Source organism: Hemibagrus wyckioides, linkage group LG19 (assembly GCF_019097595.1).
Source record: "Hemibagrus wyckioides isolate EC202008001 linkage group LG19, SWU_Hwy_1.0, whole genome shotgun sequence".
NCBI classification, from domain to species: Eukaryota; Metazoa; Chordata; class Actinopteri; order Siluriformes; family Bagridae; genus Hemibagrus; species Hemibagrus wyckioides.
In genome coordinates this window covers 13,215,556-13,231,926 of record NC_080728.1, presented here as the reverse complement: position 1 = coordinate 13,231,926, position 16,371 = coordinate 13,215,556, and the positions used below count along the sequence as shown (strand labels likewise).

The window sequence follows — 16,371 nt, the reverse complement described above, 5'->3', positions numbered from 1 at the left end:
GCATGACCCGCAGTGGCTTCAGAACAGCCTGGAGATCTTAAGAGTTCCCAGACTGTTTTGTGATGCTGGTATGTATCCTTGTGTTTGGGGTAACCCTTCCATGGTGCTTCCTAATGGTCCTGCCAGCTTAACAAAGGCACATCAACTGTAGTGGCACAGTAAAAAATTAATCAAAGTAGAACAACCATCTGAGAGATACCTGTGCTGTCCGTACAATATTCCTCTAACTCCAGGTTGTAACACTTTCAAAGTTTAATGGCGATAATAGGCAGACTAGCAGCACTGGTTCAAAAGACACCCCATATTTTGTGACATCCATAAAATGTCTTTCATGATCACTGCCGCTCTGTAAATGACACAACTGTTTGCTTTCTGGGGAAGGACGACATGATGTTGAAAATTGGCTTGAGAGACTCCAGCTGCCCACCCCCTAAAACCTATACCCTCAGCCAAAGGCCTTCCTCTACACCATCGTCCCCCAGTCTAAACACACCTGACTTGTAAATATTCTTTATTGCATTCGTAACGTAAACACTCTCAGCGCCGGACCCGTCGGACGACTTTTCCCACACTCATGGAGTAAGGGTGGCCACTCTGTTCTCTAAACAGCAGTAGAGCAGAGAGGCTGGTGAGCAAGGCTTACGTCACCTTGCAGAGCTCTGGAGCACTTCCAGCCACCCACCAAGACTACCACCACCCACCTGTCCTTAAAAAAAAAAAAAAAAAAAACACTCAGGGTACCTGGGACTTCTCTGCAATACGATGTTGAGGTGACATTCTCCTGACAGTCTCTAATAGTGGACCAAAATAACATCTGCTAAGGAGGTAATGTTTTCAATTCAATTTACCTTATCTCCTTAGCAGATTTTATTTTTTGTTTTACTTTATGTTTTGACCTGTGAGCCTCTATGCAACTAATGAGATCAGATTGTAATATTACCATTGTTTGCAAATATGTGTAAATCCACATGGTATATGCATTTATCCAAATCTGACATCATTATTAATGGGTCTCAATTTGTGCAACCACAAAGTATTGAATTGCAATATCGCCAAAAAATTAAAAGGAGTGAACAGGATCATTGATGCTGACCGTGAAAGACAGGGTTTTTTTGGTTGTTTTTGTTTTTTTAACCTATCTTGAAAGATAAAAGATCTTAAAAGAAGAAAGAGGCCCCTTGCAGGTTCTGTCCATTTTGACTGGTTTTCCAGTGTGCTATCAGTTCCATGAGTAACGTCATGTTGGTCTCTTCAGCACGTCTGTGACACATTTAAACAGCACCCGAACAAACATTGACCTTTCATTCAAGAAACTAAAAGCTCTCTGCCGAACAGCTTCAAAGGGAAGTGGAACAACAGATAAATATTGATATAGTTCAAGCCTCTGATAGGCTTGGAGTTGAGCCATATTCTGCTCAATGTGAAATTCTGAACTCAGGTAACATATATTATTGGTTAAACATGATCAGTGTGGGAAAAGTCTGACTAATAAAAGCCGTCATTTTAAATTGGCGTTAGATTGCTGTTCGAAAATTTCTACTGATGTGGAAAATTGTAAATGGCTCAAAACTATTCTAGGCTAGCTAGACAAAAGATTATGATTTCCTTTCATTATTATGATCAAGCTAAAAGATTATACATGTTAATACCCCAATTATTCGCATGCTTGTTCTGTTTTCCCTCCTCAGTTAAAGCTTTCCACAATTTTTTGGTTCAAAATAACATTATAAAACAATAATGTCATTCCTATGCACATGCACATTAATACCTGACATTTTACAGCTACGTGCCTTTACACGTTCAGATGAAACACGAAGTAAGCCAAATAGGACTCAATAATTGTTTAATCACAACTGTCAACACCGTCTGTAAATCAAACCCCCCCCCCAAAAAAATAGTAAAGGCATGGAGTAAAAGAGGCACCACAAGCAGGAAGACAAAAAAACCACCCTTAAAAGTCAGGCTACATTTGTGTTCAGACTAAACATTTGTCATATGTTCCATTTTATTTGAAAGAATGCTTTGTTCTCTACTTGGTGTTTATTTTACCGCTCACAGGAGCACTTTGCATAGCATTTTCCTTAAACCCACGACCTCCCGATATCAAATATCACTTCAAAAACAACACATCGCTCTGTGAAAGTACACATATATAGTTCATTTCCAAACAACAATGTTCCACTATATTTTGGAGAACAAAAATCTCACAGTCCATAGTCTTGCTCTATCAAATCCACTGGTAGATGGTAAAAGCAGTAGCATACAGCAGACTTCCAGGAGAGACGTTTCAGATAACATGCATCTCTGTAACAGGGGAATTGTTATGGGCGACTGACTAGTGGAGCATTTCAGTCAAGGCCATTGAAATTATGCTGTTTACGGACTGCTACTGAATAGGCTTCTGGTTGGTGGAGGACATACCTGTCTTATTGCTAGGCTCACCTGTAATGCATCAGGCTTGATCTGAATCTGGTCACCAAGGAGTGAACTCTAAAGGACAAATATAAATGTTCTAATACTTCACTGGTCTAGGGAAAGTCCCCTCAAAGCTCACTCTTACTAGAAGATGATGATTGGCCTGTGGCGCCACTTGGTTCTGCCCCTTCAGGAGCAGCGTTTTTTGGCTGAAAGTTAAGCGAGGCGGAGTTTATGCAGTAGCGTTTCCCAGTGGGCCGAGGGCCGTCGTCAAAGAGGTGTCCAAGGTGAGCGCCACACTGAAAAGATGCACAAAATTAAGTCGACTTGTACAGACTTTGATCATGTTAGCATTAAATTCAACTGATCTATCCATTACATTCCTGTTGTAAATCAAGTGTTTTTGCTTGCTGGATCATAAGTAATGTACCTGACTGCAGCTAGCCTCCACTCTGTGCATGCCATAAGAGAAGTCATCAGTCACTGTTATTGAATCCTCTTTGATCAGATCAAAAAAGGACGGCCATCCTGTTAAAAAAAAATTAATCAATAAATTTAAAAAAAAAATGGAAGGACATTCTATTGTGTATTTTAGTATGCACTAAAATACATTGTGCATTTTAGTATGCACTGTAAATGTGAAACTCTGTGGTGCGTGTGGTAGTGCGTGTGTATATTTATCCTTGTTTTCATTCTAACCTGGAAGCACTGATAGAATGGAATCCCCCTACTACATCTTGGCTTTTCCCTCTCTGTCTTAACACTTGGAGTGTCTTTTTATCTGACCCTGCCAAACCGCCGCTAAGCGTTTATTTTTGTAACTCATTCCAGACTAGATGTTTGGCATGCCCCCTCTCCATTTTTCTTTTCATTACTTAGTGAGATCCTTGCTTGCCTTGTAATTAAAGGACAGAATGAAGCAGTGGTCTTTATTAAACAGAAAGCACGCATCAGCATACTCAGGGTGTCAAAATTTGCATATTATAGACGATAAGCAGCACAGATTGTCCTGTAGCTTTTTACATGTAGACTTGAGACGACACATGCACATGACACAAACACAAATGTAATGTTAACATCTAAGAAAAATGGCAACTGAATACGGTGAAAACTTTTACATATCACACGCTTTTACAGGTGGTTACAGTCTAACCAAAAGCTAAGGAAGTCGAATTAAAGTCACAGAAAATATCTGCCTAATTCTTGGTGTGGCAGACTATCTCTGTACCGCACGGCTTTTATGTGGAAGATTTCAGCTCTCTAAAAGAGGAGCAAATGGAAAGAACAGCCACGCCGGCTCATGGGTGGTCCTCCTCATGGCTTCCTGGGTAGCTGGAGAGTCTAGGAGAGAGGAAGCTGTGGAGCTCTCGCTCTCATATTGCTTCAGCAAACACATTTGAACATGTAGTTTTCACCAGCAAACCTTCTACATTAATATGAACAGTAAGAGCATTTAATGACCTTGCTCCATAGACCGAGGTAACTTTGCTTCATATCCATGTGGCGCAATGAAGTATGACTCTTGCAAGTTCTCAAGTCACGCAGAACAGTTTGAAACAATTTGAGTCTGAATTAGTCACTCACAACAGCCGTTGATTCAGAGTTTACGAAGTAAAAGTTGGCAGGCAAAGTGCATGTAAAAACGAAAACTATTTGACACGGCAAGCCTTCCCTCTCTAGTCATACTATCCTTAAGTTTGACTTGATTCAAAACAGATTAAAACTTATTTATAAAACAAAAAATGGTATAGGGAAGCAGGAGAAGAGGTCTGCGTTAAAAAGAAACCTCCCTCAAGTTTCCACCTCCCCAGCTTTATCCTGTTGTTCACCCCAAGTTCAATAACCAACAGCATGTTCCTTCTTAATTGCTAAGCGGTACCATGCACTGGTAATTCTAGAGGCTTTTTCCTTTCAGCCAGCTAGACATGGGGCCCTGACTGTTGAGACCATATGCTGAACATCAACAGGGGCTTATCCCAGGGATCCTATGGAGCGTGAGCTCTCATTGATACAAGGCTGCTCCAGGTTGCACAGTCGCATCATTAGCAGACGTAGTATTATTGATGTGATCATGACAGAGTCGAGGCTCAGAGGAGACGACTCATTGTTGCGATGATATCTGTGTTTAAAAGCACCAGGCAGTTCCTCACCCCCTCCCTGCTCTGCTGCTCCCCAATCCCAGACCCAGCACGCTTCAGCCACCCTCTCCCCCTTTCCTCCTCCTTAGTTAGGGAGGCAGTGCTTGGCCACAACTACAAAGCCACAAAATTCCACTCAGACACAGGAAGCTCTCGGGGGAATATAGAAATCCTATGAGTCAGAGCAGGAGAATCCCAGTAGATCGTTTCTGCACTGATCTAATGGAGCTTTATCGGAAGACTAAGCACAGCAGTGAATGGAGCAGTGTAGCAGTGCTCTAACAAAACAGGAAATTGAGTCTATATGAGGCTGGCCTGCAACATGGGCTGCATACAACGCAGGAGGTTTGGCTCTGGTCTCTGCAGCAAAGACAGAAATCACTCGGTGCAAGGAAAAATCCTATTTTTCACTGTGGGCCCACATGGTTCCTATTACAGGTTGTTTTCTGTGGGGAATTCATGCATGGTTGTAGGTTGAACAGAGACGGAATAAAAATAGCGTACATAACACCACAAGAGAAAATGTTTTGGATTGCAGAGCTGTGAGACATTAACAAACTGTTCCCAGAATAGTATTCGTATTGTGTCATGCTCTGCCACAAAAAAATCAAAACGAATTTGAAATAATACATTTTACTGGGCCCACGCCTGTGACCTTTAACACACTGCAGAGGCCTAACTAAGCTTAAAACTAATTCATTGCAACAAAAAAAACTGGTGTAAAGCTCTAAAGCATAGTTCCTGTAAACGAGACATTCATTTTTATCCAGCGTGATAAAAAAAAAAAAAACTAGCTCAGAGTTATGCACTAATTGCAATTGAAATGGAATAGCATTGTTTGATGTGAACAAACTAAGAGCTGGGAATTTCCAAAGGATTACAAATGACAGCAACCTTCAAATTTACTGGCAATACATTAATCTCAGAGACAGAGATAGCGTTCATTAAAATAACTGGCTGGGTATTTTGTGAGCTTATTAAAGTCAGTACGTTAGCCTACTTCATGCAAGTAGATTAATAAGAATGTGAACCTTTGCTGCCCGCACTTAGTGCCTTATTAAACAGCAGACTGAATAGACATTCGGCCTTGCAATCAACCATAAAGAGGGCAAAAAGGTCAACCTCTCCCTTCAGAGGAGTATGAGCAACACAGAGAGAAAGAGGTAGAGGGGTCAAAGGCAGCAAGTTTATACTTTTACACAGATATGAACACATATTTCATTCTTAAAGTGCAACACTAAAAAAACAAAAGAAAGTTCAGAAGTATGAGATAAAACAATACTCAAAGTGTACATTCCTATATAAACTAGATGCTAAGCGATCTATACATTAGATATTAAAATACAGTTCATTGTTCTGGTTAGAGAGATTGGTAGAAACACACCTGAGCCAGAATCAAATTTCTTATCTGACCTGCAACAAAAAAAAAAGTAAAAATATTATTTTTTATACATACATACATACACACACACATTATATATATATATATATATATATATATATATATATATATATATATATATATATATATATATATATATAAAAAAAATATACATACATACACACACACATATATATATATATATATATATATATATATATATATATATATACACACACACATACATATATATATACACATACATACATATACACACACACATATATATAAGGGCTTGAAAAGTTGAAGCTGTTCAGAGCTGAACTGTCTAACAACAGGTTCAGAGAAAGAAAGGATTACACCTGATGGGGGACTATTTTTCTCCAGTGTCAAGTCACGGTCCAACGCTGAGCTCAATCTTCCATTACAAAGCCAACTCTTTCCCGAGTGTTTCATTTTCTCTAATTCCTTTTTCCCCCTCCACAAAAAAAAAAAATCCTGAACTTGGGAAATATCTAGCGAGCAATAAGTAGGCAATTTGTGCTCTCTGAGCGCATAGTTTGGAGGATGGGAGGGAGGTACGAAGGGTTTGTCTGTCTCCTTTGAGAACATTGTTCCTAAGATATGGGTTAATGCAAGCCATAAATTCAGCATCCTTTGAAGCTCTCCACCAAGCTGTGGGAAAAAGGCGGCCTGGTAATGGCTCCTGGGCTGCCTTCGGACACCCTGTCAGGTAGAGTTAACCTTGTGCTGCAGCTGAGCCACGTGTGGAAGCCCGAACCCAACAATCACACAGGACCGCAGATAGACAGTGTTCCAAGCACAAAAACACTAAACATCTAACAGCACTCTACTTCTAAAATATTGTTAGCACACTGTGGAGAATTTAGCAAGCTTTAATCTAGCTTTAAAGTAATAATATTAGAGAAGTGAGATGGTGTAACCTGGACAGGAGGTGAATAATGAGAATGATAATCATTGAAAAGGATTCTTAAAAATAGTATACACTGAAAAACTTACATGAACAGAGGGGCGCCGCAGACAACACACCTGTACGTCCCCTCCTCTTTGTGGTCTGTGTATTCTCCCCTGAATGCACTAAAATGTACAAAGGCAAACTGAATTATTTACATGCTCTCATGCAGACTTGCTAAATCTATTTTCACTGACCTAAAAGCCTTTAAGATACAAGTCAACTAAACATTTTTGTGGGTTGTTAACAAACTGCATTTTGTTGTTCTTGCTCAACGTATCTAGTTAAAAGTGTCATGAGATTCAACATGATTTCTAAACAGTTTAATCTTCACCACTATGCTTAAAAGGTTGATCTGCTTGAACATGGCTGGTTTAGATCAGGCTGCAGTGAGGGCGACATGCAGAGAGAGGGAATATCTAAAAGGGGAGCAGCTTGGTTTTGTAACCTCTGATCGTCTGCAAGCCGCAGGCCTCAGAAAACTCAACACCCTCACCCACACGCAGACTCAGGGCCCGGGGCATTTTTCACATTCCTCCTGCCAATGGGCCGATAAATACTTTCCCCACGTGTGCTTTGCTGTGGCCGAACCCAACCAGAGAAGGGAAAAAAAGTTCCGCCTTTTTCTCTGCAAACATGACATGGTTTGCAGGCTGGCATCGTCAATGCATTTGGCAGTGCACTCGTCTCCTTAACCCAGACAGGCCAAACAGAGACAGCAACAAGCTCAGAACAGTCAGGAGGCAACTATCCATCCAGCACTACAGAAAGCTCATGTGACAAATCTCTGATGCATTTTATAGCCATAAATCACTAGGGCGGATGTTTTGAATATTTGTGTAGCTCTCTAAAACCAAGAAGTGGAAAAAAAACATCCAAAAGGTTCGAATAAAGAGTACAACACATACCAAAACCATCAGGGAAAAGGGGGCTTTTAATATTTCTACTCTTTTAGGCTGCTCAGTATAAAATTTCACATCTGAAGCTGCATTTGATCAGTGAGTCTTCTAACAACAAAACTAACTCCTTTTAAAAAATTCTAAACTATTTCAAGATCTTTCTACTTCGATTTTTTTTTTTACCCACTATGTTTAGTTTTTGTTCATTTTTATTTGCATTAGGGTATGTTAGTGCAGTAAATAGGAAGCCATCTACAGGCATGTACAGACTGTGCGCATACTCAGCAGCTACGCAAATACACTGCTTTCATGATTGGAACTTTCGTACATCAGGAAGATTAAAATCATTATCCACTAGATGGCACATCAGAGACAAGTGTTTCCATGTTTCTCTTCACAACTTTTTGCTGTTGATGATGGTCACCATGAGCTGCATATCAAACAGCATATGACCTTACCTGTAAAAACATTTTAGCATGTAGATTTGTAGTCAGAACCAACCTTTTAGGTTTGCAAGCTACATGACAGTTGTTTTTATTCAATAACCGAATTGATATTAGTGTTAATAATAACCTGTCTTGAATAGAACACGTATGTGATTTGACATGACAGCCACACTATTTATGCTTGTATTGCACTGAAGGTTGCTTTGATAGTTTTGCTGCGCTCAGTCGTTACTCTGAGTGAGTACAGAATAGGAGCAGCAGCCATCTTGCATATATGTATGTATCTTGCCTAAAATGTATGAAAATCTCTTTTCGTTATCGTTGTCTTTATAAAGTCTGGCAAGCTTTTTCAAAACTTTTCCCCCTAAAATATTGCAATCCCAGTACAAACCATAAAAAATAATAATACTTCACTAGTCACTGCATACCTTACCAGGTTCAATATAAAAGTCTTAGGAAAGAGTATCAGTAACAAAACTGTTTTATCATATTGATTGTCTCACCTCTCTGTGCCCTTTTCCTGAGTAACATGGTACTGCATAGGTGTCAAGCGCTTCCTCAGCTCTTCCTGAGGGAAGCTTTTGGGCCAGGTCGTCTTGGTGCGGCATGTCCCTAGAATAGGTTGGGTACGATGCAAGTCAGTGTCCTTGGGTATACCATGTTACAAAACTTAAAACACACTACTGAAATTTGCACCGCAAAAGAATATGCAAACCATATGAAGCCATCATACAGCGGTTTTAAGTCAATCTGTTTCTGCATAATTCCAAGCATGAGTCAGTCTTTACTGTACTAATGTGTGGGTCACATTTATGCACACACTCATACATTTGTACACAGAAGCATGCACTCAGACATGCTTGAAAGTTTGTAAAGTGCATTAAATCAGGCACACATGCTCCATTTAGGAAATCCAGGTTTTTGCTGAGCAATTTGAATTAGCAATATACAAAAGTATATGATATAATTAATATGATGTTGTAACTGAATCAAGGTATGTTGACTCTTGCCTGGAAGATTGTACAGTGTGTGACAGTGGGTCAGTGCAAAATTATGTGCTACAGCCAAAGTATTACACTGTTCATTATTTACAGACAAATTTTTTTACCTCAGTTAAACATCTATGTCAACATTTCTGAGCAAGGGTAAATGCATACTACTATGGCGAAATCTAGCATTGCAACAATGGTGACATCTAGAGGGCAACTAGAAGACGAACTAAATACTTGTCTATGCATAAATAAATAATGGACTTTACATATGAAACCTTATGTAGATGGTGTCTTTATATATTAAAGACAACTGTGGAATGCAATGAAATACAAAATACTCCCAATTGCAGTGAAATACAATACCCCCGATTAATCTGTAGCTAATTATTTAGCGCCCCCTTACTGAATAAGACTGTAAAGCCCATGGTGGTTCAACGCTGCTGTGTTATTTTCTGTTCTAATGCTTTGGTGAAGGCTGTGTGTTGGGAGACTGGAGCTCCTGTCACTTATGCTATGTGGAGAATTCCTCCCCACAAGATTGAAACCATGTGAAAGGAGGAAATAATGGGGTCTTTAAATGGGTCCCATTGGTGAATGGGCTCCATTGATCGGTCGCTCTCTGTCCAGTGAGTACAAAGTTACTTCTGACACAAATTCTGCGAGAAGAGAAGAGAAGAGAAGAGAAGAGGAGTCCCTTCCTAACAGGACTCCCCCAGAGGACTTCTGGATCCTATTAAACAGATATACTCACGCAGAAAGGGAAAGTGACAGAGTGAGAGAGAGAGAGAGAGAGAGAGAGAGAGAGAGAGAGAGAAAGAAACAAACAAACAAACAAACAAACAAACAAACAAACAAACAAACAAACTTTGAATCATCCTTAAGGGGCAAAGGCATTTTCTGCCTTAATTGTTCCATTCTAGCATGAAATCCAGGATCTATTGATACACACAGGTCCTAGTACACAACCTAGTTTGGTACAGCATAATTCATGAAAAACAACGAAACCATTGGAAGCTCAGCTGTGCATGCAAGCTTAAAGGAAGTTAAGAAAAATGTTAGATGTTAATCAATGAACAACTGAAGAATCTAATCTAGGGAAGAGAATGATGAAATCTGGCAGCAAGGGGTTGTCAAATACAGAAAAAGCACCCCCCCCTTATTTTCTTTATTTCTTTTTTGTTTTTTTTATCTGGTGTGTTTCCAATTTGCAGGTGTACATTACTCAAGTCAGACATTAGAGCTACTAACTGATGAACCAAAAAAAATAATCGCTGAATACCAGAAACTTGTGGCTTGATTGGCATTAAATCCTGGTGGCTTTTCCTGTAAATGACGTCATCACGTACCCCTTGTTCTCGCAAATACTTGAGTGCGCACAGAGAGGAAAGCGAGTGTTAGACCTTGCAGAGGCAGAGCACACTACACACATTGCACACACTGCAAACACACACAGCTTCCTGTGGACCTGAGGGAAGCCCGCAGGCCTTGAGTTTAACAGGTTGGTTTTTGGTCACCAAATGCAGAAGATTGAACCCAGACATGGATGCTGCTACCACGGTGGATGCTGCTGAAGGACGGACAGCAGGCTCAGGCTAGAAAACAAAACAAAGCAGGGTACGGGAAGGACAGAAGAATAAAACACAAGTCAGCAGTGTCAGTCACAGAGTCGGACACATACAGCAGAGAGGTCAACCATAGGATAGTCTCAACCTCAGACGCTTCTCATACGATGGACTATAGATAAACAACTTTGTCTCTGGACATCTGTGTGCCCATTTCCAGTGGGAAAGAAAACCTTGAGCAATACAATGAAAGATTTTAAGCAAGTTATGATGACTGGTGAAGGATCCAGTCTTTAAAAGTATATTTAATAATTCTTTTAAACAGTCAGTGGCTAGTAAATGAGATAATCTTGCATGTTTATTGACAGGCTATAAATGAATGTCTGTGGTTGGTGATCTGTCCTGTCAGTCAAATTGCCCCATCCAGACTTGATGAAGCGAGAGCTCTGGCTGGTGAGACTAATCCTATAATGACCAAAATCTTTTCAAGCAGGGGAAAGACATTTGATGAGGGAAAATGATGAGAAAAAGCAAGTAAGTGTGAGCAAAACATGAAGCCTAAATGGAGGAGAAGATATATTGGATTTTCTGGACTATAAGAGGATCCAGAGTATAAGACACACCTGCTTAGAATAAAAATAATATAAAATATAACATTTAACACCCTACACATTAAAACCACCTGCCTAAAATGTGTGGGTCTCCCTTGGACTGCCAAAATAGATCTGACCATTGAGGCATGGATTCTGCAAGACCTCTGAAGGTGTGCTGTGGTATCTGCAAGGTTTGACTTGTTTGTCCATCACTTCCAACAGATGCTTGAGTGTATCAAGATCTGGGGAATCTGGAGGCCATGTCAACACCTTGAACACTTTCATGTAACTGCATAAATGTGGTGTAGCGGTGTTCCTAATAAAATGAACAGTTGAATGCATATTTCGATAAACACTTAGCTTCTGCTTGAACCCTCGATGCAGAGGTTTCGAAACAGAAGTGCATTTTCATTTCATGGTGAATGATCCAAGCTATGAATCTTTTATAATTCACAGCAGCCAGTAGATGGGTAAAGAAATCATGTCTTGCAGTCTGGAAAATATGGTATGCAATGCAATAATGATTTAGACAGAAAACAGAAATACTAGAAGACGGTTAAAGAAAAAGCCAGGAGTTCATTAAAAAAGGTGAAAGAGTTAAGACATCTTCGTAAAAATAAGTAAATAAAAAACCTATAGTACATGAAGAGCAAGAAGGGGTAAACACAATTTCAATTCACATCATAACCATTTTTCCAGCCAGCGCAAATGTGTTTGAGAATGAACAATAAAAACTTAACAATGACCAGTCTGAGTACTCCAAATAACAATCAATGTTATGTCCAGAACAAAGTCTTCAGGAAAAGAGCATGTTTGGGAAGATGTCTGAGTAGCTGTGCAAAATTCCTGGCTATTGTCAAATCAGTGGCTCCTCTGGCTGTAGCACATGATAAACCCTCAGTGAACGTTGGATGACAGGAAGTGAACTAGCCTAAACTTCGAGACCCTGTCTAATAACACGGACATTGTTAGATAGAGGTTAAGATTCTACCCATTTTATTTGCTCTGTGGGGAAAAAAAATCATGAATTAGCCAATTGTGACCTAAATGCAGAGAGTGTAAAGGCAAATTACACGCTGTATTGTATGTGATGGCTCATTAGGTTGGTCTTACATCAACACAAAGCAAAAAAATTAAAAAGAAAGTGTGACCTGTGTTTTAGCAACTACTACTCTGAGGACGTGGATCCTCGCATTAGGTATCACCAACAACTGGTCACAGAAACAGACATCATAAGTTACAGTACCTAGCGTAATGGGTGAGGTGACATTTAGGAGCCGGCCAATGTTCACAGTGGACCTCGAGTATTGGAGAGTGGCCACCGGGGCCAGCATGCGGAGCAGATGGCGCGCCATAGCGCCTATAGCGTAGTGAATTCAAGAGGATAAACAAGGAAGAAAGAAGAGTGGACCAGGGTCGTTCAGCACAGATGGGTGAAACTACAGAATCAAACAATTGCAGTGTTATAATGCTACAATGTGCTTTTGTAATGCAAATGAACAGGGCTCATTACACCAGTGCAAAATGTATTGAAAGCTTATTCCTGAGGAAATGAAACTAGGCAGAAAATATGTAAGGATAGAATTTATGTGAAAGGAGGTCCACCTAGTGGCCATATGGGTGTCACTGTGAGACAGACCTGAGACGTTTTCATCTGTTGGGCTAATGACTGTTAAATAATTCATCTAATGACTGTGCATGTGTAACATTAACATAGAATCAAATAGACCCATCAACCTATTGTTAATATGTTATAAGCGGGACACATTTACTTTTATTCGGGCATTTCTTCAGTATTACACAAATATTTATACAACTCTAGTAATAATTATACAAGTAATTTAACTGGTTAAGAAGGAATTGGCACTATTTGTTGCTTTGCTATATAAAAAAAGACAGCCAGCTGAGCCATCATGACACATCCATATAAATGATTTATTTGTGTTAACCGAGGCCACATTTAAAAATACACAGCCATGAGCTCCTAGCATGTGTTATAATTAGCTGGGTATGCTCAGTTCTACGCTTAACCTCGTGTGTGTAATTGTTCCTCATTCTTGTATGCATACATTATTTTCTACACAGATGCTGAATCACCGGGGCTCAAAAAGAAAGACGTTGACAAATTCTAATAAGAAAGACAGTCAAGAGTCAAAGCAATGCCATATCCAATACAAGATGGTCTTTATTTCCTCTGTAATGGTAGACTGTGAGACTGGTTGTCATTAAGATCCAGACATGAGAATGCAAGAAATAATCATTAAAAGGGAGGGTCAGAAATCCTGGTAAGAGTTCACTGCTCCAGTGGCTTTATATGACCTTATATGGTTGGGATGGCTGTAGGAAAGACAGACCGATGTTTATGTAAACACTGCAAGTAAACGTTTCGTTTTCATTCAAGTGGATTTGCCTTTCTGTATTAGGAATGCAACCTGGTATCATGTGTCAGTATTCTGTCTGGTAGTTTTGGCTAATCATGGTAGAAAAATCCAGCTCGGTCTGTCCGGCTACCAGCGGTCAAGCTGTTAGACCATCTTTAACCAACATGATAAGTAAAAAGGATATAGTGCGCTACTATAGTGCAAAAAGTAAACTTTTAAGTAAATACCAACAATCAGGCATATATTTATTCAAATAATCAAGAAAATGGAACTAACTTACCAGCTAACAAAGATGGTCTCCCAGCTCGGCCTGTGCTTTAGTAGATGGTCAGGACTAAACTGGACTTTTTCAGCAAGATCTTGACACATGAATGTTTTTGCATTATACATACAGACAACCTGTATAATTCATTATAATCGTTTATATTCACACGTATATCCCTAAAGCACATGTTATAACGTAAGCACTAACCTGTTCAACCCGGACACAACTAGTCTGAACAGCGGTCATTTTCTCAGGAGCATTTCTGACACATATCTTATTACTAGTTAGCTAGTTACTATAGCAACAACAGTTCAGACACTGCACGCGCAGTTAGCTGAGTTAGCTAACTAGCAAGCGACACAGTCTTGCCTTGACAGTTAGCCAGGAATAGTTAATAAGTGCTGGCTAAGAATAAATAATACATTCTTATTATAATAATGATGTCTATATTAAAAAAAACAACCGTGTAGACATTTTTGGTCAAAAAAAAAAAAAAAACTCATAAATTCGCAGCGCTACAAAGATAGCTAAGCTAGCTAACACAAACACACGCATGAGTATTTAGTAATAAACAGTAAACAAACACGGAACTTACCAGTATAAAGCAAACCAGTCAGCGCCAGGTACAGCGTTAGAAATGAACGTGTAGGTTTGAGGAACACCAAACGGAGCTGCATCTGTCTCACAGCAGAGCCAGCGCTGGACTTGTTAGGTAATGACAAGTGCATTGTGGGAAATTCCTCAGACGCTCCTGTCATTTCCAAATATGAGCAATAACGGCCATTTATTTATTCGCGCGCGCGCACAAACATCTCACTAACACTCAGGTGGAGAACTGTCAGTGTGGGAATAACTAGGATTTTAATAAAAAATTAAAATCGACACCTAATTTAATAAGAATATCTAAAATCTGATTTCTAGCCAGGACTCGTAATTACGGGTTTCTCTTCCCAGATGGAACAGACCTGTTAGTGTAGTTTGACTAAAACTGGTGGGGACGCTTTAACTACCAGTTTAGTGTCCTACAAAACGGGGGATAAGTCAGATTTCAACTCGAAGAGTGACTTGCATTTTATCTCATTTTTATACAACTGATTTTTATACAAGTGAAGGTTAAGGGCCTTGCTCAAGAGCCCACTGGCAGCTTGGTGAACCCGGGATTCGAACCCACAACCTTCTGAGCATTAGGTCCAACACCTTAACCACCGAGCATGTGCTTCATGATAGTAGATCAATTATTTACATATTGGGTTTTATATTCACATGTGTATATCTTACACTAAACTATCCAGTCTGCTGTTAGTATATGTTTTGCTGTACACACACATACAAAATCATCTAATTTTGCAGCTTCGCAATATGCTTTTATATATATATATAAATAAATAAATATATATATATAAATAAATAAATATATAATATAAATATATATCTAGATAGATATACAGAACCAGACAGCTAGATAGGCTGGCAGACAGACAGGTTGATGTAGGTAGGTAGATAGATAGATAGACAGATAGGCAGATAGACAGATAGAGTCTGCCATTAAATACTCTCAATCTCAAACCATCATTTAGCAAGATTCCAAGGTATGAGGCAACACTTCAAATTAAAAACCCCTAATAAACCTTTAATTAGAGCAGGTTTAACAAGTGACAAATTACATTAAAACAACCTGAAGCTTTAAAAAGCCTGGATTATTGTTCACGTTCCCCTCTGGCTTGCAGGTCAGGGATCTTGGTCAAAACCATACAATGTGCTGAGACTGCTGCTGCTGCATAATATTACTTTGTACAGATAAAAATGTACAGTGTACAGAAGGGACATCATAGAGTAGGGAAAAAGGGAAAGAAAGAAAGAAAAATACATCAATAATGAAGATGCAGTTCAGGCACTGTTTCAATCTGTGCCACACCAAACCAAGTCTACATTCACATAATTTATAAAAAGGAAAAAAAAAAAAAAAGACTAGAAGAGGGTGACAGGTGAACAGGCAACACTGGGCTATGGACGCAAAGCAAATTACACCGAGTGCAAGTACAGTAACAACTTGTGTCCGCATTTTTATTTCTCACACATCAGCTCTGGGAAGATGAATAGGAGGTTAAAAAATAGATCAAATCCTGCACTCAAAAGAAGAAAGAAAAAGTAAACAAAAATGTGCATTCTCACAGGAGGGACACTATAGAATGAAACTTTGACCTCATTCATGAGCAGTTTATATTAACTGCATCCATGATGGCACATTTGACTAGACATCTCATGCCATAGTCACTTTTCCAAACACATACAAAATATTTCGGAGTTTTCATAAAGAACTCGCTCT

The 16,371-nt window shown here is 39.4% G+C and overlaps 1 protein-coding gene and 1 long non-coding RNA gene across 10 annotated transcripts in view; one reads left to right on the top strand and one right to left on the bottom strand.

Moving 5' to 3' along the window:
* The window catches only part of LOC131369989 (uncharacterized), a 45,665-nt gene that overhangs the window by 18,697 nt on the left and 10,597 nt on the right, over nucleotides 1–16,371 (top strand). The gene's annotated exons all lie outside the window — the stretch shown is intronic.
* Nucleotides 1,883–14,818, bottom strand: msrb3 (methionine sulfoxide reductase B3). 9 transcript variants are annotated; one of them, XM_058416936.1, is made up of 8 exons: nucleotides 14,641–14,772; nucleotides 14,061–14,139; nucleotides 12,646–13,736; nucleotides 8,756–8,864; nucleotides 6,955–7,032; nucleotides 5,938–5,966; nucleotides 2,846–2,943; nucleotides 1,883–2,714 (listed from the first exon to the last, which is right to left on the bottom strand). In XM_058416936.1, the coding sequence occupies exons 3-8, from the start codon at nucleotides 12,752–12,754 to the stop codon at nucleotides 2,544–2,546; spliced, it is 594 nt and encodes a 197-aa protein (XP_058272919.1). In that variant the 5' UTR covers nucleotides 12,755–13,736; nucleotides 14,061–14,139; nucleotides 14,641–14,772; the 3' UTR covers nucleotides 1,883–2,543. The 9 variants fall into 9 exon arrangements, with proteins under 9 accessions (XP_058272919.1, XP_058272917.1, XP_058272920.1 ...); XM_058416934.1 differs by having other exon boundaries at nucleotides 12,646–12,838; XM_058416937.1 differs by having other exon boundaries at nucleotides 12,646–12,759.